This window comes from Cucumis sativus, chromosome 3 (assembly GCF_000004075.3).
Source record: "Cucumis sativus cultivar 9930 chromosome 3, Cucumber_9930_V3, whole genome shotgun sequence".
NCBI lineage: Eukaryota > Viridiplantae > Streptophyta > Magnoliopsida > Cucurbitales > Cucurbitaceae > Cucumis > Cucumis sativus.
In genome coordinates, this window is record NC_026657.2 from 36,186,862 (window position 1) to 36,212,397 (window position 25,536).

Here is a 25,536-nt window from a genome sequence, read left to right on the forward strand (position 1 = left end):
CCTTAAGCAATTTCAAAAAATTAGAAATCCATGTATGCTTAGTTCACAAGATTCACTTTGAAAATTCATCTTACTTGAATAAATATTTTAAACATAAATCATACCGCGTAAATCCATCGTTCTTGCACAAATCATTTTATCATAAATTATACTGCGTAATTTTCAACGTTTTAAAAGTGTACCCATCACCTCAACTAAAATGTTATCAACATTTCGTTGTCGAGTTGCGGCTCTGCAGAGTAATCTTAACACATTCAATGAATACCATCAATTATATTACACATAATGCAACTTCAAATTTCATATCACAAAGCAAGCAAAATGCATGTTATATCAGATCACACAACGAGTATTAAGGCATCTCATACCAGTTCACAAAGCAAGCATAAGACTTTATTCATCACATATGGGTACTAAAACATTTCACAAAACATAAATCATAATCCATTTTCAAAACATGCTCATTTATAAATCAAATAGCAACAATATTAAATAAACATCAATACTTGAGAGTTCAAAGATGAGTTGAAAATAAATGAAGTTCCAAAACATTTTAAAACCACTCAATATCAAGGTAAAGTTCCCTTTTGTTCTAAGCACTTAGCCAACTCCTTATCAACCTTGGGCACGAGACTTAATATGAGGAAAATCTCCTTAACATACGTCTTGCAATTTCTTCAACTCCTACTTAGCTCAAAATTCGGATCAAATTCTTAAAACCTTGCCTGAAACTCTTCATCTATAGACTTCTCCGATGAACACTTCAAGACAAGCATGATTACTTCTGTTGGGTGGTGAACTTCAACGAACCGCGTACTGCAACATAGCTCTTTCGCCATCCTAATTATGACCATACTAGGTGACAGGGTTAGAATGCTGACTTACTGAGCATCACATTTCAGACATAAAAATGACGTCAATTACCTTCTTATTAAGAAAGCTCTTGTCGTCAACTATCAGAATGCATAGGAACTTCCTCAATGTCTGATCAAAACGCCTCATTGTGTCAAGTCGCAAGAAACATTTCCACCCTTACCATATAGAGTCTTATCACATAGCTTAGAAGGCGATCAAGATCTCCCAGTATAGCAATTGATTGTCACGTACTATTGGTACTTTCAAATGATAATTATTTCAAATATGTACGCTGTTTTCTTTTGTAATTATTTTGTGTTGTAAAGTCATATCAACAGTCAAAGACCTTCATAATAAGATTTTTCTATACTTTAAAGATCTACAACTCGTATTTGGAAAAGATCGAGCTAATGTGGTTGACATTGTTGCAAGTTTCGAAGATATGGTTGAGTCAATTGTTGTAGAGACTCAAGCAGATTCAATTGATTGCTATATCCGTCGATCATATGGAAATGATAACAATTTTGAGGGTGCAACATGTTACAGTGAAACACAACAAACTATAGCTTCAAATGAGAAGTGAGAAGAAAAGAAAATGAGGTGAGTCATTAATTGAAACAATAAGTGAAACCATGGGTGAGTTAAAATCTACGAATTCTGAAGCAATTGTCTATATTGCTGAGTTTGCTTCATATTTTCAACACGAAGCTGATGGTGCTGAAAGAAGACAAAGTTTGTATGATGAGATAATGTCAATTAATAACTTATCGACATCGGAGCGTGTTCAAAGCCTCAAGGACTGTAGCAGAGATGATCAACCTTTGATTGATTATATCTTCACTATTCGAGATTATACTTTTAAACATGATTTCATAGATAAGTGATGCTAATACTTAAATTATGGAAGAGATAGTGGATGATGAACAAATATTTTGTTTAATTAATAGCTTCACATGTATGGGTGTAGTTATCTAATTACTCTCTAATTTTGTTTACTTTTTGCAGGAAATTGTGAACAATGGACAATTCACTCACTTTGTATAGTTGTGAGCAATGCGTGTGACTTTTGTAAATCAAAGTTCCTTTCTTTTTCAAGATATATATAGGTGTGTATATATGAAAAAGTTCTCACTAACACATGCCACCACACCCATATAGATTTAATGATAAGAGTAACAGTTTGCAACTCGCTTAAGATTGAGATAGAGTTTACATATGGTTACTCTATGAAATATTAATCTTTTCAATCAACGTTGTTACAAAAAGATATTAATGATTTTGCAGTCTAATCTTACATAAACTCGTTGTAAATAATATCTTCACTCGAATGTTAACATGATTATAAGTCATTCGATCTCATCCATATAGTGTGAACCATTTAGGTTATTATTTGAACATCATCAATGAATAAATTGAATTTTCACAGTAGAAGCATGTGTAAACACTATAATAGATAACCCACTATTGAATATTTAAAATAATAAAATATGATGTCAAATAATTAATTAATTAAGTGGCTTTAGAACATAAATCTCAACCATGAAAACTAGACAAAAAGTTTAAGAACAAAAAACGTATTTTCTAAATCTATTAATTTATTGAAAAAGAGTTATATTTTGCAAAGGAATATTTTCAAACATTCCAATATGAACCAAATATTTGCAAATATATGGAGGATGGAATTTAAATTTTAGCAAGAAATTTTAATTTTTATTCTAACAATCTATTAAAAATATTATTAGAATTCAAAACCCTCTGGAAGACTCGGCGGTTGCTTCAAATATTCCCCGCCACGCTTCAGCGCTTTGACCTTATTCCTCATTTCCATGTCTCAACTCTCGCTCTGCTAGCTCTGTAGCTCGTCTAATCGCCATAACCATAGGTATTCAAACTCTGTTTCATTTTATTCTATATTCCATTTTGCTGTTTTCGCTTCAGTGAAAATGCGACTTGATTAAGAAAATTAATCACCAACTCTTTTTCGAGAGTCAATTTTTTCTCCATTTTCTCTATCTCACACTTACGGAATCATTCTCTGTTGATTAGCTAACTCGCTACTTGTCTAAAGTGCTTGCCCTTTTCAGTATCAACTTTAAATATTCACGCTTAAAATCTTGTTTAGACTAGTCCTAGAAATGCTACTAGAAGAGGTATCGTCATCAAGGAGGTAGAGTCCCCTACTATGCCGGGCAGTGCCAATCATCTTCCCCGCCCAGTTTCATCATCATCCGCAGAAGTCGTCCTTTCATTCTCTTTTTCATTTTTCCACAAAAGAGAAAAATCTCGTATTTGAAGAACCGGAAGATCGGAAATTCTCTCTTTAATGCGCAGTTGAATGGAATTGGAAGTTCATTTTTTCTGTGATTCTTCTTCACTAATTAAGCTACCCCGGACCGGTTCTCACTTTTCCCCAGCATCCGCTATCACTTTGAATAAAGCAATTGCCCCTCCTCATTCTATCAGTGGGGATTCTTAAGAGATCTAGTTGAGCAGGTGCGCATCGTGCGCCTTCGAAGTCAGATCAGGGAAATTTCTTGCTTATTTATTTGGTGAATCGACAAGGCACGAATGTAGACCCAGCTAAAAGAAAAGCAGTGGGAGATCTCGAGTGAAAAACCTCAGCGAAAGAGTTTCAGTCATTCAGTCTCATATCCTTTTTTCTGCTCTTCTTCAATTAGAAAGCGGTGCATTTCTTCTTCCTTTCTACTTAAAAGATTATATAGAAAAAAAAAGAGTCTAAAAGATTGTCTATTCGATGTCTGTAATCAAGAAAAATGATGATGAGCGATCTAGCTTCTTCAACATAGAATGACTAAGAAACTGATTGATTTGATTTTGACAGTCTCTCGCAAGCCAAAGCAAAGACGATTTATGACTTGTAACTAGGCTTATGAAATAGGAAATTTGAGTGGAACATACCTTTTTATTCTTCACAGTATTGATTTTGACTTGTGGTAGTTCACTAGATTGTTTTGGAAATGATGGGAGATATTGAAGAATTGGACGGTTAACTTTTTCATCACATTGCTGGAAGTGCTTCTGATCAGAAATTGTAACTTCGTATGTTGTATCCAGGTTAACACCATTCACAATGTTTTGTTATAATGTAGGCTTGAGGACGTCCAAAGCTTACTGCAATGGGGGAGTTGTCTCGGTAATCGGCCATCTTTTATCCTTATTTTGTTGGATTTTTTTTCTTCTCATTTCAAAATGTTGGAGTGCTTCTAAAAATCAAATTGTAGTTCACTGCAGACTTTGAAATCTTTTTGGAAAGTCTAGATTGAGAAAAATAGATGTATATTTGTATGTGCTCCTAGGGGAGAGGAGCGCATTGTTGATGTGGTGCTGTTACTAGCTTTCAGTTTTATGCACTTTGTAAACATGTATTTTTTGAAATTCAATTTGGAGAGCATTTATTCGTTATTTGATCAATAATGGCCTTCATAGACTTAAGTTCAATGGGAAGACCAATCTTTCTCTTCACTTGTTATTCAGTGCTTTGGAAGGTTTCTTGAGTTTGGTTGGAACATAGAAATGAAATTTCAACTTCCTACTCAGATTTGTATTTCTATCAAAGGAATTTTATGTGCATGCTTAGAATAGTATGATTACGAGAAGCTATATAAAGCAGACAAATAACTTTTCTTTTTGTACTATTTCCAAAAACTTTCACAATTATATATGAAACTAGAATGATAAATTATCAGGGAGGAGATGAAAAATACACTTCGAGTACTTGTCGCAACAGATTGCCATCTGGGCTACTTGGAGAAGGATGAGATAAGGCGACATGATTCATTCAAGGCATTTGAAGAGATATGCTCAATTGCAGAACAAAAGCAGGTGGTCCTTTATTCCTGTGTTTTGTTTTCCTTGGATGCTTGTTCACTCTGCCTGTATATTTATTGTGGTCTCGTTGTCCAGCCCCTTTGTCCTTGGTAAAAGAACTTTTGAGGCATGAGTTGGGGAAATTAATTATAATTACTTTAATTTACTTCTATTAGTATTTTTGTTGTAGAAACTGATAAATTGTTTCAAATGTTTTGCTTCTTTTATCTGGGCAGAAGCAGAAAGTAACTGCATGTAGATTATTCCTTCCAATTCAAGTCCATTGAAACTATTGGAATATTAGTTCTTGAGTTTTCTTTGTTTATCTTATTGTCTTAATCTTTTAGATCTAATTAAAAGAGAGGTCACAGAAATAACATATTGTTTCTTGTTACTTCAAATCATATGCTGGATTTGTTGATTCCTTAGACTTGTCAAATGCTACTCCTAATTGGCAATTGTTCCCATTCAGGTGGATTTTTTACTTCTTGGCGGTGACCTTTTCCATGAGAACAAGCCATCACGATCGACATTAGTGAAGGCAATAGAGATCCTGCGGCGTCATTGCCTTAATGATAAACCGGTGCAGTTCCAAGTTGTTAGCGACCAAACCATCAATTTTCCAAACACGTAATTTCTTACATGGGCATCCGAACTGCCTCTTCCTGCAAAATTCTTTCCTCTTTTTCATGCCTATGCTAAAAGTTTTTCCTAATTACTAAAAATGTCCCCAGTTCATGCTTTTCATATCAACCTTGGACGTTTGCACTTGGAATTGCTTCAATCTTCTTAATTCTCATTTCCTCTTGTTGTGAAACTGATTTTATAATCTTTCTTTGAATCCGGCACTGATTTCACATTTTCTAGATGTTGTTTCCAAAATGTTTCCTTGTTTTTCTGATTGCATTCTTCTCTTGAACAGATTTGGCCATGTCAACTACGAAGATCCTCATTTTAATGTTGGTTTACCAGTATTCAGTATTCATGGAAACCATGATGATCCTGCTGGAGTGGTATGAATATAGTAGACATATGTCTTTAATTATGATAATTCTGCAGTGAATACTGCAACCAAATCAGCTCCTTTTTTTTTACCTGGTTTTGGTTAACAAGGTCTAACAAGTAATCTACTCTACTTAGCTCTTTGCTTTGCTGGACAGATTTCTCTAATTCAAGCCCTTGCAAAATATACAATAAAACTAAAGGGAGTGAAATAGCCAAATAAGTTATACAAAAATGGTATCAAGAAGAAAGAAAGGAGCAAAAAAAAGGAAGGAAACTACTTAGAAAAAAAAAACCTAATCAATAAAAAGAAACAAACTTTCCTATTTTCAGCAGTTCTTCTGCAAGCTCTATCGGCTATTCTTTTGTTTGTGGTTTACCTATCTTTATACCATCTATATATTATTGGTGGATAGGACAACCTTTCTGCCGTTGATATTCTCTCTGCATGCAATCTTGTGAACTACTTTGGGAAAATGGTTCTTGGTGGTTCTGGTGTTGGTCAGATCACGCTCTGCCCCATTCTTATCAGAAAGGTTGGTTGGTGGGTAGTTTCAATGAAATCAAGGCAGTATACTTAATAATCTGAGCGTGCTATACTTTTGTAGGGTTCAACATCAGTAGCTCTTTATGGTCTTGGAAATATTAGAGATGAAAGGCTGAACAGGATGTTCCAGGTATTTTACGTTGAAATCAGCCTTTGAGTTCCTAGGTATTTATGATGCTCACATTTATTTCACTTCTCAGACACCACATGCTGTTCAGTGGATGCGGCCGGAAGCACAGGAAGGCTGTCAAGTGACAGACTGGTTCAATATTCTGGTACTTCATCAAAACAGGTTACATAGTTTATGCCTAGTCCTACATTTCAGGAAAATTTAGTTTTCCGCATTTAAAAATATCTTCTATAAATTCCATGTGCGATGGACCAACCATACTGCGGTGCTAGTTTAGTGGATATTAAATTAATCCGACGAAAAATTACTTTCGCCTGCAGAGTAAAGGCAAATCCTAAAAATGCAATAAATGAGCATTTTTTACCTCGCTTCCTGGACTTCATTGTTTGGGGACATGAACACGAATGTTTGGTTGACCCTCTGGTAGCATCACTCTCTCTTTCTCTCTCTCCAAAAGAAGATACACAATTGAGCAATCATCCGGATAGTTCATAAAATTGAATGGCTACTATTTCTTTCCAGGAAGTTCCTGGGATGGGGTTTCACATCACACAACCAGGTTCCTCAGTTGCAACATCATTGATTGATGGTGAATCAAAACCAAAACATGTTCTTTTGTTGGAAATTAAGGTTCTGTGACAATATTTTTGCATGTATGCATGGAAGCTGCAATTTATTTAGATTTGTGTTTTCTTAATCATGGATCATCATGTACTTAGGGTAATCAATATCGGCCAACCAAGATACCTTTGACATCTGTAAGACCATTTGAGTACACAGAGGTAATGCTAGATGTGGTTTTTAGTCAATGTTCATCAATCCAAACCTAATGATTGATTAATCAGATTTTCTGATGCAGATTGTATTGAAGGACGAGCCTGACATCGACTCTAATGATCAAAACTCAATTATCGAACACTTAGACAAAGTGGTACATAAAAGTTCTCCAAATAGTTTTGAAATATGTTTTTCATTTTTCCATTTTGTTTTATTGGTGTAAGTTTATGTTAGATATTATATTAAATTCGCTTTCATCCATCAGTTTAAGCTTTTGGTTAACTAGCGATCTAAAGATGGTATTAGATCAGGTTGGTTCAGGAGGTCTTGTGTTCAAACCCTTGATATTTTATTTCCTCTCTATTTAATATTAGTTTTCACTTGTTGGACCTTTCACATATTTCAAGCCTAGAAGTGAGGGAGGAGTGTTAGATATTATATTAAATTTTCTTTTACTTATCAGCCTAAGCTTTTTGGTCCATTGGTGATTTAAGTGTTTATGTTATAGTGCTACAACCAACCAGGGTGTATGAATTACATATTCTGATATTCACAATGTTTACCAGGTTCAAAATTTGATTGAGAAATCTAGCAAAAGGGTTGTAAACAGATCAGAGCTCAAGCTTCCATTAGTTCGCATAAAGGTAAGCCAACCCTAGAAAGATCTTTTTTCTTTGTTGCATCTCCCTAGCTTAAGTCACAAGGTTAACTGCATTTTTTTGAGCCATTTAGAACGTAGCTCAACATCTTAAATCTCACTTTGCTATATTTTTATTAGTTTTCTCTTTTTGGTTCTCACAAAATCTAGTCGATTCAATGCCAATTGTTCATTCAGAATAATGAAATCCTTTTTGTATGGCTCATGAACTTTTAAAATTTTGCAGGTGGATTATTCTGGGTTTATGACAATAAATCCTCAAAGGTTTGGTCAGAAATATGTTGGGAAGGTAGTTTTGTTTACTGGTATCCTGGATCAGGAAATTGTATTTATTTTGCAATATTGTGCAGAACAATTTGACGTATTTATTTCCAGGTAGCAAATCCTCAAGACATCCTTATATTCTCAAAAGCTTCAAGGAAAGGCCGCAATGAAGGTGATTAGTTGCTAGTGTTTTACCCTTCGGTATTGAGTAGGAGGCTGGGGAAGGATGGTGTTTGTTGGCATTGGATTTTTCTTAGTGTCACACCTCAAGTGCCAAGTGGTTAACTGTGTTTTTTTTTTAATTACTTGGAATTGGATAACCTAAGTCCCTACTAGTTGTTGCTTCATAGTTTTATCTATACTTTAACTTCTTTCCTTCCTTCCATAGTGAAAATTGACGATTCAGAAAGGCTTCGTCCAGAAGAACTGAATCAACAAAATATAGAGGCTTTAGTTGCTGAAAATAATCTGGTATAATTAACTATTTTTTTGTTCCTCTTTTTCCTATCATCTACTATATCAACTTTATGGAGCAGCTCCTATTTGGGTTACTGTGTAATATATCTTTTAAGTACTAGAAATCATAAATTACCGAGAGTAACTTTTCACATAAATTAGACCAGAAATAGGGTCACAAGATTATTGACAATATCACATTGTTTGGGCTATTTTATCCTATGACTGAACTTTTTGTTGTTTTCTATTACTATAATTTTCCGTTTCTTTTTTCTTGAGAATTTAAGAATTGGGCATTCAAAATCATAAAGATGATGCACTTTCAATGATATTATGTTTCTTAACAGTTTATTTATCAGTATTTTAATCTCCTTTGTTGTGGCTATGACCATATTTGATCATTCAGAAAATGGAGATCCTTCCTGTCAATGATTTGGATGTTGCGTTGCACAATTTCGTAAATAAAGATGACAAAATGGCATTTTATTCCTGCGTGCAATACAATCTAGAAGAAACACGAGTAAGTAGTTCTAGTTATGCTCCACTGTTGTATGAATCCTCTTGCTTTGATCTATATATGTTTAGTTTGATAATAATTAATAGCTTGCCAAAGGATTGAAAATTTCTCCTTAAGTAAATTCTACTTCATATATTTCGATTTTCCTTTATCTCCAATGCTAATAATTCTTAAAATTTTCTCATCATAGAATAAAATTTCTCATGATGCGGATTCTTTGAAGTTTGAAGAAGAAGATTTAATTCTTAAAGTTGGCGAGTGCTTGGAGGAAAGTCCCTCTTTCTCTTTCTCTTCTCTCCCTCCCTCCCTCTCTTTTTCTCACGATGCACTTGCAATCTCTTACGGACACATACGCACAGAAAGATAAATAGTTAGAAAGAAAGTAGGTGGAAACAATTATAGATGCAATAAGTGCAGATGGTTGGGATGGTAATCATATTAAAGAAGGGATACCCATTTTAACTGTATAGTTACTAGGACCCAATGTTCCTTTTAATTTTCTTAAACTAAATAGTGAAACTGAAAGGGTGGTAAGTTTGCATGTAATTGATGAAGAGATATATATTTTGCAGGACCGAGTCAAGGAGAGGAACACCCATTCCAAGAATGATACGGTATTCACATCATCTATTCAGTCTTCAAAAGTAATTATACCTTATTCTACTCTCATAAGTTTTGCCATTTCTCTTGTTATCTATTTAATTTTCATTGATTATTATGTGCAATATCAGGATTTCGGTAGTAGAAGTTCCATGACAGTTGGGTCTGCTGTTTCTTTTAGTGATGATGAGGATGCAGCAAAAACGTCTGGATCAAAATCCACTAGAGGTCGTAAAGTATCATCTAGGGCAGCTGAAGACACTTCAACTAAAACTTCCACACGAGGAAGAGGAAGGGGTAGAGGGAGGGGGAGCAGTAGTAGCCTTAAGCAGACAACTCTCGATGCAGCTCTTGGATTTCGCAAATCACAAAGGTTTTTCTTGATACAATTCATAGTAAATATTCATTTTAGTCCTGAGAATCTGTAAACGTCAATGCTACTAGTCAGAAGAGACCAGAAACAGTATAAGAACCCGATAATCTATATCTGTGTGATTGCGGCCGTTTCTCTTATACAGCAAAAGAATTGACAACCTTGTAGTTGTAGTTAAAAGGATGCTGCTACTTGTCCGTATGATGATTAAATATTTATATAAAGAATGTCCTTCGTGTCATACTTAAATCAGATTGTATAATGTCGTACCTAAACAATGCAGATCTGCAACTGCTGCTGTTCAAAGCATAGTCAACACAGATGCTATGAATTCTGCTTCTAGTGGAGAAGCAAGGGAAAATGAAGTTGAAGAAATTAATGACAGTTCGGTAGGTTACCTTTTATCAATTAGCTTGGGTTGATTCAGGTGGAGAACATACAACTTAAAGATCAAATCCTAAAAGCTAACCATTGAACTTTTTATTTAAAATTTTAGCTGCTTTTGCCTGCAAAACTTTTCCCTTCCCTGAATTATGTCGATTCCCATGCTTATTTGATCTATTTGTGGAACCACGTTCGTTTTCTAATAGGAAAATGATGAAAGTCTTCTCAGCAAAGGAAGAAAGCGCACTGCTCCAAGGGGTAGAGGGAGAGGATCCACTCAATCTAAACGAGGAAGGAAATCTGACAACTCTTTGGTTCAGCGAACGTTCATAAGTAGAGATAATGACGATGATAGTGAAGATGAAGACAACGCTAGAAAGCTATTAAATAAGTCTCAGCCTCGGGTTAGTCTCTTCATAAATTTTCTTTTACAGTTAAATTACCATTTTGGACCTCGTAATTTGATGTTTATTTAGTTTTAGGCCTTGTAACTTCCCATTGTCCAATTTTAGCCCTTATATTTTCAATAAATCTTAAAGTTAGTTCCTCAAAGTTAACTTTTACTGAAATTGATTAAACAATCATTATAGTTATATACGAATTTGTTATGACTTCCCACTTGAAACTCAGGAAAACTCAACAAAGATAGAAAAAGAGGCAGCACTCTGTAGATATATATTGATATTCAAAGAGAATGTTCACAAAACAAGCCAAAGAGTAATCACAGAACGAACAAATACTGAAAACAAGATAACAAATCTAGCTCCTTCGAGAAGGCTGACAACCTCTCCCTCTAAAAGTTTCAGCAGCCTTTAACCAAAATAAAACCTACCTACACCAATACCAAAACAATCATTTTCTACCCCATCATTAGTGGGCCCTATCAGGCATCTTTCCCTTCTCTCCCATTGCTGTCGTGGGTAATTCCCCTCATACCCCTGCGATTGTAAGTATGAATAATTGGAGGCCTTCCAGAATATTTTTTCAAAACTCATAGTAAAGATGCCAATAGATAATAATTTTTTTTAAAAAAATAACAACGAACTCGCATTGAAAACTAAATTTAAGATTACTAAAATTCAACAAATTTCAAAGCATAAGGGCCCAATAGTATGTATACCAATTGTTTATTCTTTCTTGTCTTGCGTTCAGTTTTGTGCAAAAGAATAATGCTTCATATTCCTTGCTTGCATCTGGTTCAAAAGTTTCTCTTGTATTGTCTCTCCTCCTGTTTGGTATATCTACAATACATTAAATTTACTATAGTTGATGGTTCAAACTTTGATAGACCACTTGCATCAGTTATTTAATATCCTCTGAGTTGTACGAAATAAAGTACCACAAATCACCCTTGCTATAGTTCTTCTTATTCGAGAGAGAGAGAGAGAGTAAGAGTGAGGGACCCTCCTAATACAGTTTTCCTGGTTCTATCTTTCCATTTTCAGGTGACAAGAAATTATGGTGCATTGAGAAGGTAAAGGTACCTTTTCTATGAATGTAACCTAATAGATTAACTGGATGCTGTGGCATGAAAAGTGACCTCAGTCACGAATCAAGTAGGAGAACCTACTTCCTGTCCTCTCTACTCATCCACTGTACAAGCCGAGATCATATAGTTCATGGTGTGTTAAATCGTTTTCGTGATGTAGCACATTTCAGCTGGAGACTTACGTTTATTAACTAGAAAGTTGAATGTTTTGTAGGTGTTCGTCGGTAAATAGAGTGTGTATTGTCTTATTTGAGGGCAGCTTTTATTCTATCATTTTCTGGAGTTTTTTTCTTGGCACATTAGTGGCCCTAGCTTTATATATTTAACCATCGAAGGTGTATGAGCTTTATTTTTATTCTATATTGAAAAGTTATTTCAAATTACAAAACTGTTAAAAATATGTATGAATACAGTAAAATTTCAGATTCTATTAGGGATGAATATTACAAATTTTACTATTTGTAAATATCACTTTTATTTTTTCTGTTACTACAAGTATCTTCAAAGTAATTTTATTGTTGAACTGAAAAAGTTTGTTAATTTTGTTCTGCAGTATAGGAAAAAAAGAAAGAAAGAATTGTGTAGTCTCTTCACTACATCCATAACCTCTTCGAGAAAAGGAAAAATTTAACAATCAATATCATTATTGGGTTCTTTTTTGGGGTTTTCAAAAGATAGAAGAAATTGACAAATATATAATTTATATAGCAAAATCATTAAATGCAATTTATTACATTTTTCAACCAAGGGTGAATATTTTGTTTTTATTTATATTCTTCTGCATATTTTTGTATAATAATTTAATTTTAATGTTGTTGCATAGAGTTGCGAGGATAGCTCAGTTGGGAGAGCGTCAGACTGAAGATCTGAAGGTCACGTGTTCGATCCACGTTCATCGCATATTATTTTTGCATTTTATTATTAAAATGTTGAAATAAATCAAATAAATACTAGTGAAATAACTTAAGCATATGCGGGGATAGCTCAGTTGGGAGAGCGTCAGACTGAAGATCTGAAGGTCACGTGTTCGATCCACGTTCACCGTATTCGATTACATTTTTAATCACAGGTCAACATATACATATCAATATTTATATTTAATTTTTTATATATAAATTTAATTAATTATATTTTTAATAGAGTCGGGGCGGGAAATCGGGATGGGGATGGAGTCGGGAAATGTATTCCCTGTCCCCGGCCCTGTGTTGCCAACAGAAAATGAATTTCCCCATTACAAAACTGTTAAAAGATTTACCCTAATTCCCAAAATCTTTTCCTTTTTTACCTCATTTTATTTTATTTTTATTCTTTTTCATTGTACCTGTAAATCAACAGAAAATAATAAAAACAAAAGTATTATGGTTTTTCTTTCCAACCTCAAGTTTTCAAGTAAATTGGTGTTTGATGTTTGTTGCTTTTCAATAAAACAATTGAAACAAATAGTAGTTTTTCCAGTGGTGAAACTTTAACAGATTATTGGTAATTGTTCACTAGAGTCTCTAAAATAAGAGAAAGGGATTTTGAAACTATTTTCTAGCGGGACTGCCTTTTCTTGAGAAAATGATGGCTAAGTCATAACAACATATCAACATTGTCATTCATCTCAAAACTCCATATGGGCTTAACTTAATGAAATGGCTGCCCAATGTAATTATATTTTGTATTTGGGGACGTTGCTGGACTCCTTGTCAAGACGAGCTTGTGGAATTTCCTAATATACATTCATACTTCCACAACTCAAAAAACTCTCCACATTTCTCTTGTTGCCATTTTCAAAAACTAACACCATGGATGCACTAATCTACAAAAACAAGCAGCGAATGACACACAAAACTCTAATCAGTTCAGATAATCCATGGGAAATGATAAATGCACTCGTTGATCAATCCCAATTTGGATGTAAAGGGTTTTCACATGGTTCTGATGGGTCAAAAGAAAGATGTAAAATGTTTGAATACATAACTCCACAAAGAAGTAGGCCAAAGTCCCTCACATCTTCACAAAGTAACTAATTGCAAAAGTAAAAAATGGGAAAGTGGAAAAATGGATTGTAATAGATTTTGTAGCTTCAGAGAAGAAACTAATGACAACTGATAAATGAGTGCAAAGAATACCAGTAAACTAAGCTTTCCATAAAATAATGGAGCTCATTCACTCTATTCAGTAGTACAAACAATATGAACACTTTCTTCTATTCCTTTGCTACAAACTATCAAGATCTATACTTTCAAACTAAATATAATGACAATAGAGAAACTATACACAAACTAAACTATGCAGCGGAGATGATGGTTCTGAAATCTCTCAGCAAATCACTATTTAGCTATACACAATCTTCTGAACACTCTCCCTTCCATCCCATGAATGGGTGACACATTTCTCGGCTTTGTCAGGTTCAGCTTCAACACCCACAAGTTGTCGATTGTCTGAAGACAACTTGACAATTCTCTCCACACCTTGTCGAAACATATCTATTCATTCACAATGCTGAACTGAATCAACTTAAGCTGAACTGAATCAACTTGTCCAAAACTGACAGGTTATGATGCTTTTGAGCTGAACTTTCCCCACCATTTTCGACGAAGCCTATCAACTTCGAAATGACCATGTTTATGATGAACCTTAGCTTTTGTTTCCCGTAATCTAGCCTTGTACTCTTTTTTCCATGCTTCAAATCGGGCTTTAATTTTACGGTATTCTTCATCTGGATTTGCATCAGAACCTGATTTTGCTTCAATTAAAGCTTTAGCATCATCGTCAAATGCAGTTTTACGCTGTTCAAATTCCTTTACAAGATTGTTGACTGCAACTACAGTACCATTCATTTCTCGGCCTGTTCCCCCTTCAGAGATTCCAGAGGCTTTCGTAGGTGTTGTACCACCAGGAGTTCGAGATCCCATGGACGTCATGTCCTCAGAATCGTAATAGTGAGGTGGTGAGTTACCAGCATCAACTCTTCCAGGTGGGGCTGCATTTTCAGCAGCAAGTGTCTTCTTAGCAGCAGCAAGACTCATCTGCATTAAGAATTATAGCTTAGTTCATATGATGAGTATAAAGTTAAGTATCCTGAAACTACAATCAAGTGAACTTTTCAGAGTTATCTAGCAAAATGTTGAACAAAATATTAGATGGTGCTGTGTGTTGAATGCATTTAGAGGTGAAAAAAATACAATTCTGCAAGAAGTTTACTCCCTTGTAGAACTTACTTGCAAAGATGCCATCTGCTTTTGCCACATATCCTCCATGGATTTCATCTTAGCTTCATATTCTAGCCGCCTAGACTCGAATTGTTTTACTTGCTCCCGCAGTGCGGCATTTTCCCCTTCCTTTTTCTCTATGGTTGCTTCTGCCTCCACAACCCTCTTTTGAAGCTCAGTCAGACTTGTTGGTAGGGATTGAGCCCGTTCTTGAAACTTTTCCTACTCGAGGAAAAAGAATATAATCATATGAGCAGGATTACTCAATAAACGATCATATGAACTTTAGAAAAATAGCATACATATGAAATGTTTGCCAGATGCTGCAAAGTCGCAGGAATTAATTTAACTCATCAAAGAAAGCTCTTGAGAGTTCTATAATCAAAATTATTTAGCAAATGTGGAATGAAATGTGCTGGATTATCCCAGCAAAAGTAAAACCGCAGACCAACGAGTGACAAGAAGTCAATTTCATATATATTTTTTTTTTCTTAATATAAGAGACGATTCTATTGATCAGATGAAATATCCAAGGAACAAAAGGAGCCCATATTATAGGGCAAACAAAATATGTTTCCAATTTGTAACAAGAAAGGAAAAATGATAGCTTTAAAATGGTGGTTAAGATTTACACCAAAAGATATTTCATATGAATTATTTAAAACAGTGGAATTTAAAATTGTTGACATGAGAGAGTGCTATGGCTACAGAAGGCTCAATATGACCTATGAGTACGTGTATGTGAGAGTGAAAAAGATGCTGTAGGAACTTCTTAACTCGAAAGGAAATACTGAAAAAGACAACTATATCAACCAGAAAAGAAATAACACGAGGAAAAAAGCAGGTACGTGAGATCATAGGTGGAGTGCTTTTACCTCTGAAACCCTTCTGCCTTTGTTCAATTTAGATTTTTTGTTTTCAATAAACTTCTTTGAATCAAGCATGCTTAAATGCTTTCGAGCCAACGAACCACGTATTACTGAGGGGTAAAATGAAAAATCCAAGATTTAATATGATACCAATCATTTCAAATGTGCACTGGGACACAACAGTAATGTTTACCAGATTGTAATCGTATGACTGCCTGAACTTCATAGACCTTCTTAGGAACGCTGAAGGCATACACAACAAATGAGAACCTCTTCACGGTACATCTCCTTCTGGCATTTTCACCACGAATAACTGCATAAATAAAATGATTTATTAGCATTTATTGCAGACCATCCTCTTAATTAGAAGCATGCAACTATGTTTACGGAGTAAGAATTAACAAGGGGATAAACTCTTTAGGAAAGAAAGTGAGAAGGTTGAAAATGAAATGCAAGTATGAACGATTGAATTGTATAATTCTCCCATTAAAAAATAAGTATAATTCTCCCATTAAAAAATAAGTATAATTCTCCCAAGCAAAAAGGCCCAAAGGTAAGGACAGATAATATGAAACTAAAAAATAAATATGTCAAATCTAACTATCAATACAACAGCACCAACATAATACGCAACCGGCAATCAAAACCTTAAAGATTGACATATTACATGATTGTAAGGTAGTGGCCCCTTGCTTAAGATCATGGAAGTTTCCACGGGCATGGCAACCACGAAAGTACTTTTGTATTCCTAAGATGCCCTGCATAACTTGCTTCTTCCTTTCATCCAATGCCCTAATCTGAGAACCACATAAACACATCAGCATGATTGAATTTTTAATTGAAAATTTATTTATCTCACATAGCAAAGCTTCTCATTATCATACTAAGGTCAGAAGTTGAAACTCAACTCTCCAACCTACCAAGATTTTCAGTTCATGCAGCTAGAAATTTCAATTTTTATTGCATCCCAGGTTCATCCTTAATGAGAAAGTAACCAGAAGATCACAAAGGAAGAAGGAAAAGAACACATCACGAAGTTTGTAATTTGTTACAGAGTTAAAAACCACCCAAATGATAACCTAATTATAATGAATTTCCATCTAAATGTTGCATGTACGAAGCTATACAACAGATTCAGAGATTAAATGCTGCATGTACCCATCAGTTTTCTACACGTACGCCAATTGTAAAATTTGTTGCACAGTATACTTACACCAGGAAATAACTTAAGAATCATAACAAAGATCACCAGGACAATAATTTATATCAGAATGATTTAATGAGAAAAAACATACAAAATCTCACACGAGGCTAGAAAAACAACCACCAAATATCAGCTTCTTGTTATGTAAAGTTCGTTTACCATTTGTTTTATCTAAACTAGGGGAAAAAGAAAGACTGAAAGAGAGATAAAAAAGGAAAAAGAAATGGCAAACAAGACAGGACTCACCTGCCCTGTACGGAAAAATAGTTTGATATAGCCAACACGGTACATCTCTGGGTGGACATTAAATTGTTGCAGAACAGCAATTGATATACTCAATGAATCTTGAGATACACTGGTTTCTTTAAGGAGGAATCCATACCTTACATCATATTCAGACATGAAACTCAATAACAGTCTAGTAATGGTTATAGTATAAAATCTAACGAAACTAGTGAAAAACTATTCCTTATACCTTCCAGCAAATTCTTGATGCGTCATCCTGGTAGGATATCCAGATCTTGAAATTCTGACAACCTCCAAAATTCCAAAGTATCTAAGCTGTTGTAAGACAAGGTCCTCCTCGAATGAGCCACCAACTTGATTTCTGTTCGGCCTTATGCAACAAATGAAATGATGGTTGGTGCTCTCCAATTTATGAAATAGGTCAAATAGTAGAACCTGCCAAAATAGAAGAGATACATAAAAAAAATTTGGAAAATGCAATTTCAATTAGTTTACAAAAAATAAAAAAAGTTCTAATAAAGAAATACAAAATTCTCACAACCATTTTACCTTGTACTTGGTTCCAACACCTGGCTCAGGGGATTCTACTATTTTTGTAGAGCACATTGAAACTGTTGGTTTGTGGGACTGGTTAATCATTTTTGAGGCAAGTAATTGCAGTAGCTTGCAAGTACATGATGAAAAGAGTTGGATGGCATCTGAATGCAGCAGATCTCTGTTCTTCTCCAAAAACCCATTTGTATCGTATACAACCTACAGAAGGGAACAAAGATGATAAAATGTGTGCACAGTAATTAACAAATTGCCTTAAGAAGGAAAAAGGCCAAAGGAGATAGAAACAACTTACCTCTCCAGCATAATGGCGAACACCAAAAGCCCTGCCTCTTTCCCCTTTGAAGTGAGGTTGAGATTTAAAGTGTTGCTTTAGTTTATTAGCAAATGTCAGATCAGTAGCTTTGGTAAAATTTAACTCTTCGTCCAACAAAGCTAGAACTCCAAGTGGTTTCTGCACAATTACACCAGATATGGCAAATAGTCTCATTGACTAAGAAAATCAATATATACATACACACAGATATAAAGTTCAAGCAAAAAGAAACAAGTCTAAACAAAAGGCATGTATCTGAATCTTTAGCACTGGAACAAGGTCCATTGTAACTCTAGGAATCCATTTATGCTATCATATAAACTGATAAATACTTTTTTAACGAAGCTATAATGAGTGGGGAACTTAGTTGAAATATTTGCAAATTTGTTGCCCAGGAAAATAATTTGTAAATATGTCAAATTTTCCCTTTGTGAGATACCCTTTTAGTATCATTGATTAAGTAGATCTCTGATAACTTAATATAAATTAGACCACTAATATATTGTATACCAATTAAGTGACAAGGTTATAACTGCTGATATACACCTAATATAAAGTATATATAGGCGCACAATTTGTTTTTTTAACATCGATAACAGATATGAATATATAGCATTTATGTATTATTGATAAAACATAAAACTAAAATTCCTAATGTAAAATAGGTCTGTGATCTACCTACCGCATATATACAATTCTTACATTTGAGCCACTTTTGCAAAGTATTTTATCATGTCACAAGTTTTCTTTTTTATTGTTGCAAAAGCCCCATTTTTATATATATGTTCTAAAAGATATCCAATCTTGTAATTATGTTGAAACAACTATCATGAGTGAATTCTAGTTTCAGAAATAGGATACCTTCTCAATAAGATTCAAACACTGTAGATTGTCTTCAAAGTTGACTTTTGTGCCATCAACACCATTCAATTCGTAGTCCTGCAAAATAAACCAATCAACTAAGGAACTTCTAGAACTTCTACTTACAAGAGCCATAGCATCAAATATATCAACAATTAAGGTAAGTGTCCCTTTTTGTATGCCTAGTATGCAACTTTACTTGGATTGCTTATAGAATTCTATTTTGTTTAGCAAGAACAAACAAATATTATTGGAAAGAAGTATACAATTTGCAGAGTAGAATAAGAGATTCATGGGACCTCCACTTGGGAAACTAGAAGTACTTGCAAAACAATGAATCATTTAATTATGGAAGTGCATGGAAAATTTCAGAATGAAGAGGAGAACAAGAGATACATTTTCTTTAAAGAATTGCATCCAGAAGCATGAGCATATGATTGCAAAACCATTCAGTCACCTTCATCTTTAGAAACAGCAATACAGTAATATTAAGCACAAACATCATAAGAATAATCTGATCAAAATTAGTAGAGCGATGTTAGACTCTCACCTCTTGCTGAAGTTTGAACACGTGCCTACAAAAATGCTGCTGCAGTCTCTCGTTTGCATAATTGATACAAAATTGTTCGAAGCCATTCTTCTGAATTTGGAGACAACAAGATAATCACCATAACATATCTTTGCATAGAAAAATACACATAGATGAGTAAAATAACATGCCTTAAATGACTCAAACCCATAGAAGTCTAGGATATTTATGGATCTTCCAGAATGCTCCGTTCTTGGTTTAAGTGACTTGTTGATCTGTTCTACAACCCAGTCAAACAAGCTCGCATAGATAAATTTTGCCAAAGCATCTCTAGCATCGGTTGCCTGTAAGTAAGGACAAATGGACATCATGTCACAATAGAAGGGTGCATTCGTAGACAACTGGAAATTGATACATGTTGACTTCACAAATGAAACTAGAAAGCAACCTGTCGTAAAGTCATTTTTGTAGCAATACTATTGTTGCCTGATTGCACTTTCTGGGTCGACAAAACTAACTTAAGCTCATTGGGACTGCAACCCATCAGCTTGGCAGCATTAGCGACCGCTGTATTAAAAACGGGGAAAAAATGTTATAAATACGTATAAGTAAATGAAAAGGCCTTGTCTCTCACTTTACCTTGTGAAGAGGCAAAACCATCTGCAGATACATGCAGACACACAGAAAGAAAAAAGAGAAAAGGTGTATGGAAACTAACAAAAAATTACTTACATTTTATTTTATACAAAAACCATCATAAATTACTTATCAGAATTGAGAATGAGAGCTAGGCTATATCAAAAAAACAATAAGATCCCTTGACCAAAATGCCATGTGTTCGTCTGGAGGGAGATCACAGGTCAAACTATGGAAGTAACCTACTAAAGATATTAGCTATTTCATTTTTTTGTAAAATCAAACAATTGTACAGTGAGATTAGCTAAGACATCCATAAGTTGACTCAAACCTAGCTATAGAGAAAATAAGATGTTGTAGCAGTTTCAAAACATTATAGAGGCTTGGGTAAAAACTAAGCCCCACATATTCTATTCCATCAATTGTCACTTGTGAAGAAAAAACTATGTAGGTCCTAAACACCAAAGTGTTCCCTTTAACCTACTGATACTACCACGGTCAAATTATATCATCAAGTGTAGTTAAATGCATGCTACATTAAACAAAGTAGTACAAATCTTGCTTCGTGAATTACCTTCATTAGCCATGACCTCCACATGATTTTCACTATCAATTGTTTGAAACGTAATGTTTCCTATCCACAAAACCGCAGCAAGCAAACCAAATGCATGCTCTTGATCTTCTTTTGTGAATTTAAGTATATCTAGGGCTTCCTGTAGGCAAGAAGGAAAAAGGATTTAAAACATTTCAGATAAAATAAAATCTTAAAATGGTTGGTTGGTTGCAGTCAAATAAAAGTACTATAGATTTCTTTACCACAAGAGTATGAAATTTCCGTGCATCATCCACACCACCAATCACCAGACATTCACTCTGATTAAGGTAACTGTACTCACTGGGCACTCTGATATTCAATTTCTCTGAAAAAATAAAAACAGCTAAATAAGTATAATTTTTAGATGTTCATGAAGAGGGAAACATATCCAAAGACTGCAGTCACTGTACCACAATACTTCTAATATCAATAAAGAGAAGCGTCGTTGTAAGGGAACCAAAATTGACAGGTCTCGGTAGTAAAAAGAACAAAAACAATAATAATAATAATAAATTATAAAAAAAAAAAGAGGGAAAGAAAGAGCCTAAATTATCATGTGCTCTGTTACTGCTGAAAAGATGTAAATTACATGACCTAAACGTCAAGATAATTCAAGTAATAAGCAACAATACAATAAACTTGTTAGGTAAAGTAACAAGTATATTGTATTATTAATTCGATTAATGATTATCCTATAGCTATCTTTGACAGATTCATATTAAAAGATCTTGGCATCATAAGATTATAAACTTGTTAGGTAAAGTAACAAGTATATTGTATTATTAATTCGATTAATGATTATCCTATAGCTATCTTTGACAGATTCATATTAAAAGATCTTGGCATCATAAGATTATTAGGTAAAGTAATAATGCATTCCTACAGCCATGATACAAATACGCAAGTACATCACCTAACATAAGTACTCTAGAAAAAGATTTAGACTGTCCAACATTCTTGGTAACAGAAATTAAGATGGGCAATATAATTACGAAATTTGTGTCTGCCATGGTTATAAAAAACAGAAACTGTAGATGTAGATAATTGAGAAATGAAGATAATAACACAAATACCTTTAAGTGTAGATGGTGCTCCAGCACAAAGTTGATAAAAGACATGAAATGATCTCTCACCATTGACGAGCTGAACAACTCTTGACTGCTCAAAGAAGACATAACAACTTCAGGGTGACACAAACTACACAGTATTTTTTATCAAAGATCTGATAGAATAGAGATAATTACCTTTTCCAACAGAACTATTTGAAATTCCAGGTGAGTCAGCATGTGATATGCACGCATGGTTACAGAAAGTCAATAAAAAAGTAAGCAGTAACATAAGCCATAAAATAAAAAAGTCACACTTTTTTTGCAATGAAAGTTATGTTTCTTATAAGAAAAAAATAGTTTCAGCACAAAAGTTCCTTACATGTCTGGATTACAGCACCACATATCTTCCCTGTTCTGCTAAAAAGAATTTCAATCAACTTCCCCTGCACAAGGAACAAACTATTTTGGTCAGACTAAAAAGTCTGATATGGTTCTTTTGCTCAATTGAAAAATGGGAAGCGGTAATGCAAATAACAAGGAAAAGAAACTGACAAATCTGCTGGCATTGTTGTTTCTGGAGGTTTTAGCATTCCCAAACGCTTCCAGTATAACATTTGCCTGTGGGATTCTATCGTCTATGCCGTTGCCACCTCCAAGAGCAGTCAGGTATTGAACGGCAACTTTTGCTGTCTCAGTTTTGCCAGCTCCACTTTCTCCACTAGACACAAACAAAAACAAAACCATTTAATTCTAAGCATAATAGTGACTACAAGTTATGCACACAGAGATATCCTGAATTCCAAATATTAGGTTGAAATCTAACCTGATGATAATAGATTGGTTAACTTCATCTGCAACAGGAATGTGAACCCAGATTTGTGAGTGTTACAGAATAAATACAACCAAGAAAATAAAAGTTTAAATAAACAAAACATACAAAAGATATGCAGATGAATTGTTTTACCTTGCATCATCGCAGAATAGGCAGAATCAGCTATAACATAAACATGAGGGTTGTTCATAACTCTTTGTCTATAGGCTGTAATTAATTCATTTCCATACTGTTTAGTGTCTTTCAACGGATTGATTGCAATCAAAACTGACCCTGCATTACTCTGCAACAAGGAAACTGTTAAAAAGAGAAAGATCAAAATATCTCTCTAGGGGACATGTATTAGGCATCTATCAAAACTAAATCACACTAACATAAATTTTATCCTGAGAAAATCTTCGCTGGAGACTGTGAATAACCGAAGGCTCGTTCAAATAACCGAGCTGTGCAAGATCATCAACCCCCTCCACTATATCTGGATTAGCAGGTAAAAGATCTACTGTTGAAACTTTAACAACCTAAAGATTGTAAATTGATCGTCAGCAAGTTTTTCAATAAAACAAGATTCAAGAATCTAATAAATCACCAAGCTTATGAACTTACCTTTTTGTTTGAGAGCATGATACATGCCTCCATCCCACTGTTTGACTGTATAGTTCCTAACTCCCATTGTCCAGTTGGAAGTTGACACCAAACCCGGAGTTTCTGATAGAGGAGAGAGCAAGAGCTTAACGAAAAACATCCACACAAGATCTAGATGGCTAGAGATACACCAACAGTTCATTACCAAACAAATGAAAGTCATTTATCCAAAAACAATCACATTCCTGGCTCCAGAATAATGAATTTGCAAAATGGCTTCGATAAACAAACTATTAAGTTGTATGGCAGTATAAAACCTGTACAGCTTGGTATGTTGCAAATCAAATATAATATGCACCATCCAGCCCCCAAGTGATTGCAATTAACTTTGTAGCAAAGCAAGTCAAAGGAAAAAGGAGAAAAGGAAAAACCATCTTGTCTCCAACAAAGTTGCAACGTTATTACACAAATTCGACATTGAAAATTTTTCATACAACACGCCATAAGAAAAATTGTGAGCAAAAGCAGCAGTACCTTCTGAAGAAAATAACTGATATTGTCCTCCCAGTTGGAGCTTCGAATATGTGAAAGTAAAGCAGAAGCAACATTCACTTGATCTCTATTATCATTTTTTGAAGCTACCATGTAAGGCGATTCATCATCTTGATCTCTATTTGTTCTCCTGAATGCAAAGTTACCCAAACCATTCTCCTTCCTTATTGCATCCTCCTTTCCATTAAAGACGTTAATAGAGCACTCTGAGGAACCGTCATCATTAACCCTGAAATTGACGGGTAAAGCCCGCTTTACCGGCGGAATCCGAGCCTTCGAAGTGGGCCGAGACGGCAATGCAGGCGGCAAGTCTTTAGGCCTCTCAATCTCATCCCTTCGTCGAAGAGAATCAAGCATTTCCTCCAGTGAGCTTCGAGCTATCGTCGATGGCGATGCAGATAACATCATTTTGCCAAAACCCCACTACTTCAAATTCCAAAATTTCACAAAATTCCACCCCCAAATTTACCTCACTCTCAACCCAAAAGACACCACCTTCTCTAAACCAAAACCACTAAATTGAAAACCCCAAAATCAAAAGGGTATATAAGATTCTTATATACCCAGATTCCAGAAATCGATTAGAATTCGGAAAAACTAGTGGGCCAAATAAAGTATAAAGAAAAGAAGAAGAAGAAGAAACAGAGCAGAAGAAGCTAATAGAGCGAAGGTATGATAAAATTCGAATGATTTTAGAAGGGAAAAAACACAGAACAATCTCAAGAAACAAACTCAGCAACAGCAATCGTCATGTCAAAAGAGGGTAATTCCGTTGAAAAACAAACCTCCATTAACAAAAGAAGGGAAGAAGAAGAAGAAGAAGAAGAAGAAGAAGAAGGGAAGATTACGAAGAAGTCTAACAAAAACAACAAAAAAAAGGGGCAAAAAGAAACGATGGGTATGTAAGATAGAAAGCAGTTTTGGTTGTTCCGTTCTGGTTTTCTTTGAAACTATTCCTTTCCCCTCACTCTGTTTCGAAAAACCCAAAAAAGTTGTAAAAAAAAAAAAATGAAAAATTGAAATGAAAGAGAGAGAGAGGAAAGGAAAGAGAGAAAGAACTTGACGAAGAGGGTGTTTTGGTTGATGTTGTTGCTTCAAGTTTTCCTCTTGAAGAAAAGGGAAAAAGGGAAAAAAAATTCAAAATTTGTTTCAGGTAGGTGGAGCCGTAGAGTTCCAAACAATTCCTTACACAAACCGCTTGGTTCCCATTTGGGATTGGAAATGAAGAACAAAAAGAAAAAATTAAATGAAATTCATTTTCCAATTTTGTTGTTCCATTATTTTTTCCTCCTTTTCTTTTCTTTTCTAGGAACTGGTGAAATTAGGACTACATGAAAAGCAATGACATAAAAATATTCACAAACCCACAGAAGAGGAGACCAACGCCTGAAATTTCATGTAAAAGAAAAAGCTGTAACATTCAAATTCAGGACTATCTTTTCCCACAAAATTACCAACTTTACCCTTTCCTTTCTACATATTATTTCTTAACAAACTTTAATCTTTTCTCCTATTCATAACATAACTATCATTCTTTTTCTTAATCTAAACATTCATAATCCTAAAAAGTTTGATTTTTCTTAAATTAAAGTTTGTTTGTTTTTTTTACATTTTTCAACTGATTAAAACGTTCTAA

The 25,536-nt window shown here is 34.5% G+C and overlaps 2 protein-coding genes, 1 long non-coding RNA gene and 2 other non-coding genes across 9 annotated transcripts; 3 read left to right on the forward strand and 2 right to left on the reverse strand.

Moving 5' to 3' along the window:
- Positions 1 to 2,625: 2,625 nt before the first annotated feature.
- Positions 2,626 to 12,278, forward strand: LOC101217141 (double-strand break repair protein MRE11). 5 transcript variants are annotated; one of them, XR_004215477.1, is made up of 24 exons: positions 2,815 to 3,539; positions 3,966 to 4,009; positions 4,563 to 4,698; positions 5,156 to 5,313; positions 5,606 to 5,696; positions 6,102 to 6,221; positions 6,294 to 6,362; positions 6,433 to 6,524; positions 6,683 to 6,785; positions 6,885 to 6,992; positions 7,082 to 7,144; positions 7,222 to 7,293; positions 7,706 to 7,783; positions 8,024 to 8,086; positions 8,173 to 8,233; positions 8,450 to 8,532; positions 8,924 to 9,037; positions 9,225 to 9,302; positions 9,607 to 9,678; positions 9,766 to 10,007; positions 10,291 to 10,396; positions 10,598 to 10,795; positions 11,837 to 12,013; positions 12,095 to 12,278. XR_004215477.1 is itself a non-coding variant. In XM_011654077.2 (23 exons), exons 2-23 carry the CDS (start codon positions 3,993 to 3,995, stop codon positions 11,867 to 11,869), a joined length of 2,157 nt encoding a protein of 718 aa, XP_011652379.1. In that variant the 5' UTR covers positions 2,626 to 2,737; positions 3,966 to 3,992; the 3' UTR covers positions 11,870 to 12,278. The 5 variants fall into 5 exon arrangements, 4 of the variants coding, with proteins under 4 accessions (XP_011652379.1, XP_031739070.1, XP_031739068.1 ...); XM_011654077.2 differs by lacking the exon at positions 2,815 to 3,539 and adding an exon at positions 2,626 to 2,737 and having other exon boundaries at positions 11,837 to 12,278; XM_031883210.1 differs by having other exon boundaries at positions 2,812 to 3,539; positions 9,607 to 9,648; positions 11,837 to 12,278.
- On the reverse strand, positions 11,036 to 11,655 carry LOC116402826. The gene is made up of 2 exons (XR_004215478.1): positions 11,512 to 11,655; positions 11,036 to 11,329 (listed from the first exon to the last, which is right to left on the reverse strand). It is a non-coding gene; the product is annotated as an uncharacterized LOC116402826 (long non-coding RNA).
- Positions 12,279 to 12,707: 429 nt separating the features above from the next.
- On the forward strand, positions 12,708 to 12,780 carry TRNAF-GAA. The gene has a single exon. It is a non-coding gene; the product is annotated as a tRNA-Phe (tRNA).
- Positions 12,781 to 12,853: 73 nt separating this feature from the next.
- On the forward strand, positions 12,854 to 12,926 carry TRNAF-GAA. Its single transcript has one exon. It is a non-coding gene; the product is annotated as a tRNA-Phe (tRNA).
- Positions 12,927 to 13,910: 984 nt separating this feature from the next.
- Positions 13,911 to 25,263, reverse strand: LOC101210624 (myosin-2). Its single transcript, XM_004146796.3, has 24 exons — positions 23,883 to 25,263; positions 23,370 to 23,471; positions 23,141 to 23,284; positions 22,899 to 23,049; positions 22,758 to 22,785; positions 22,487 to 22,652; positions 22,314 to 22,377; positions 22,130 to 22,143; positions 21,959 to 22,043; positions 21,107 to 21,210; positions 20,865 to 21,003; positions 20,103 to 20,221; positions 19,846 to 19,998; positions 19,676 to 19,765; positions 19,126 to 19,203; positions 18,244 to 18,402; positions 17,946 to 18,149; positions 17,626 to 17,831; positions 17,397 to 17,532; positions 16,614 to 16,743; positions 16,140 to 16,259; positions 15,953 to 16,056; positions 15,087 to 15,299; positions 13,911 to 14,894 (listed from the first exon to the last, which is right to left on the reverse strand). Exons 1-24 carry the CDS (start codon positions 24,306 to 24,308, stop codon positions 14,421 to 14,423), a joined length of 3,609 nt encoding a protein of 1,202 aa, XP_004146844.1. The 5' UTR covers positions 24,309 to 25,263; the 3' UTR covers positions 13,911 to 14,420.
- Positions 25,264 to 25,536: the final 273 nt, after the last annotated feature.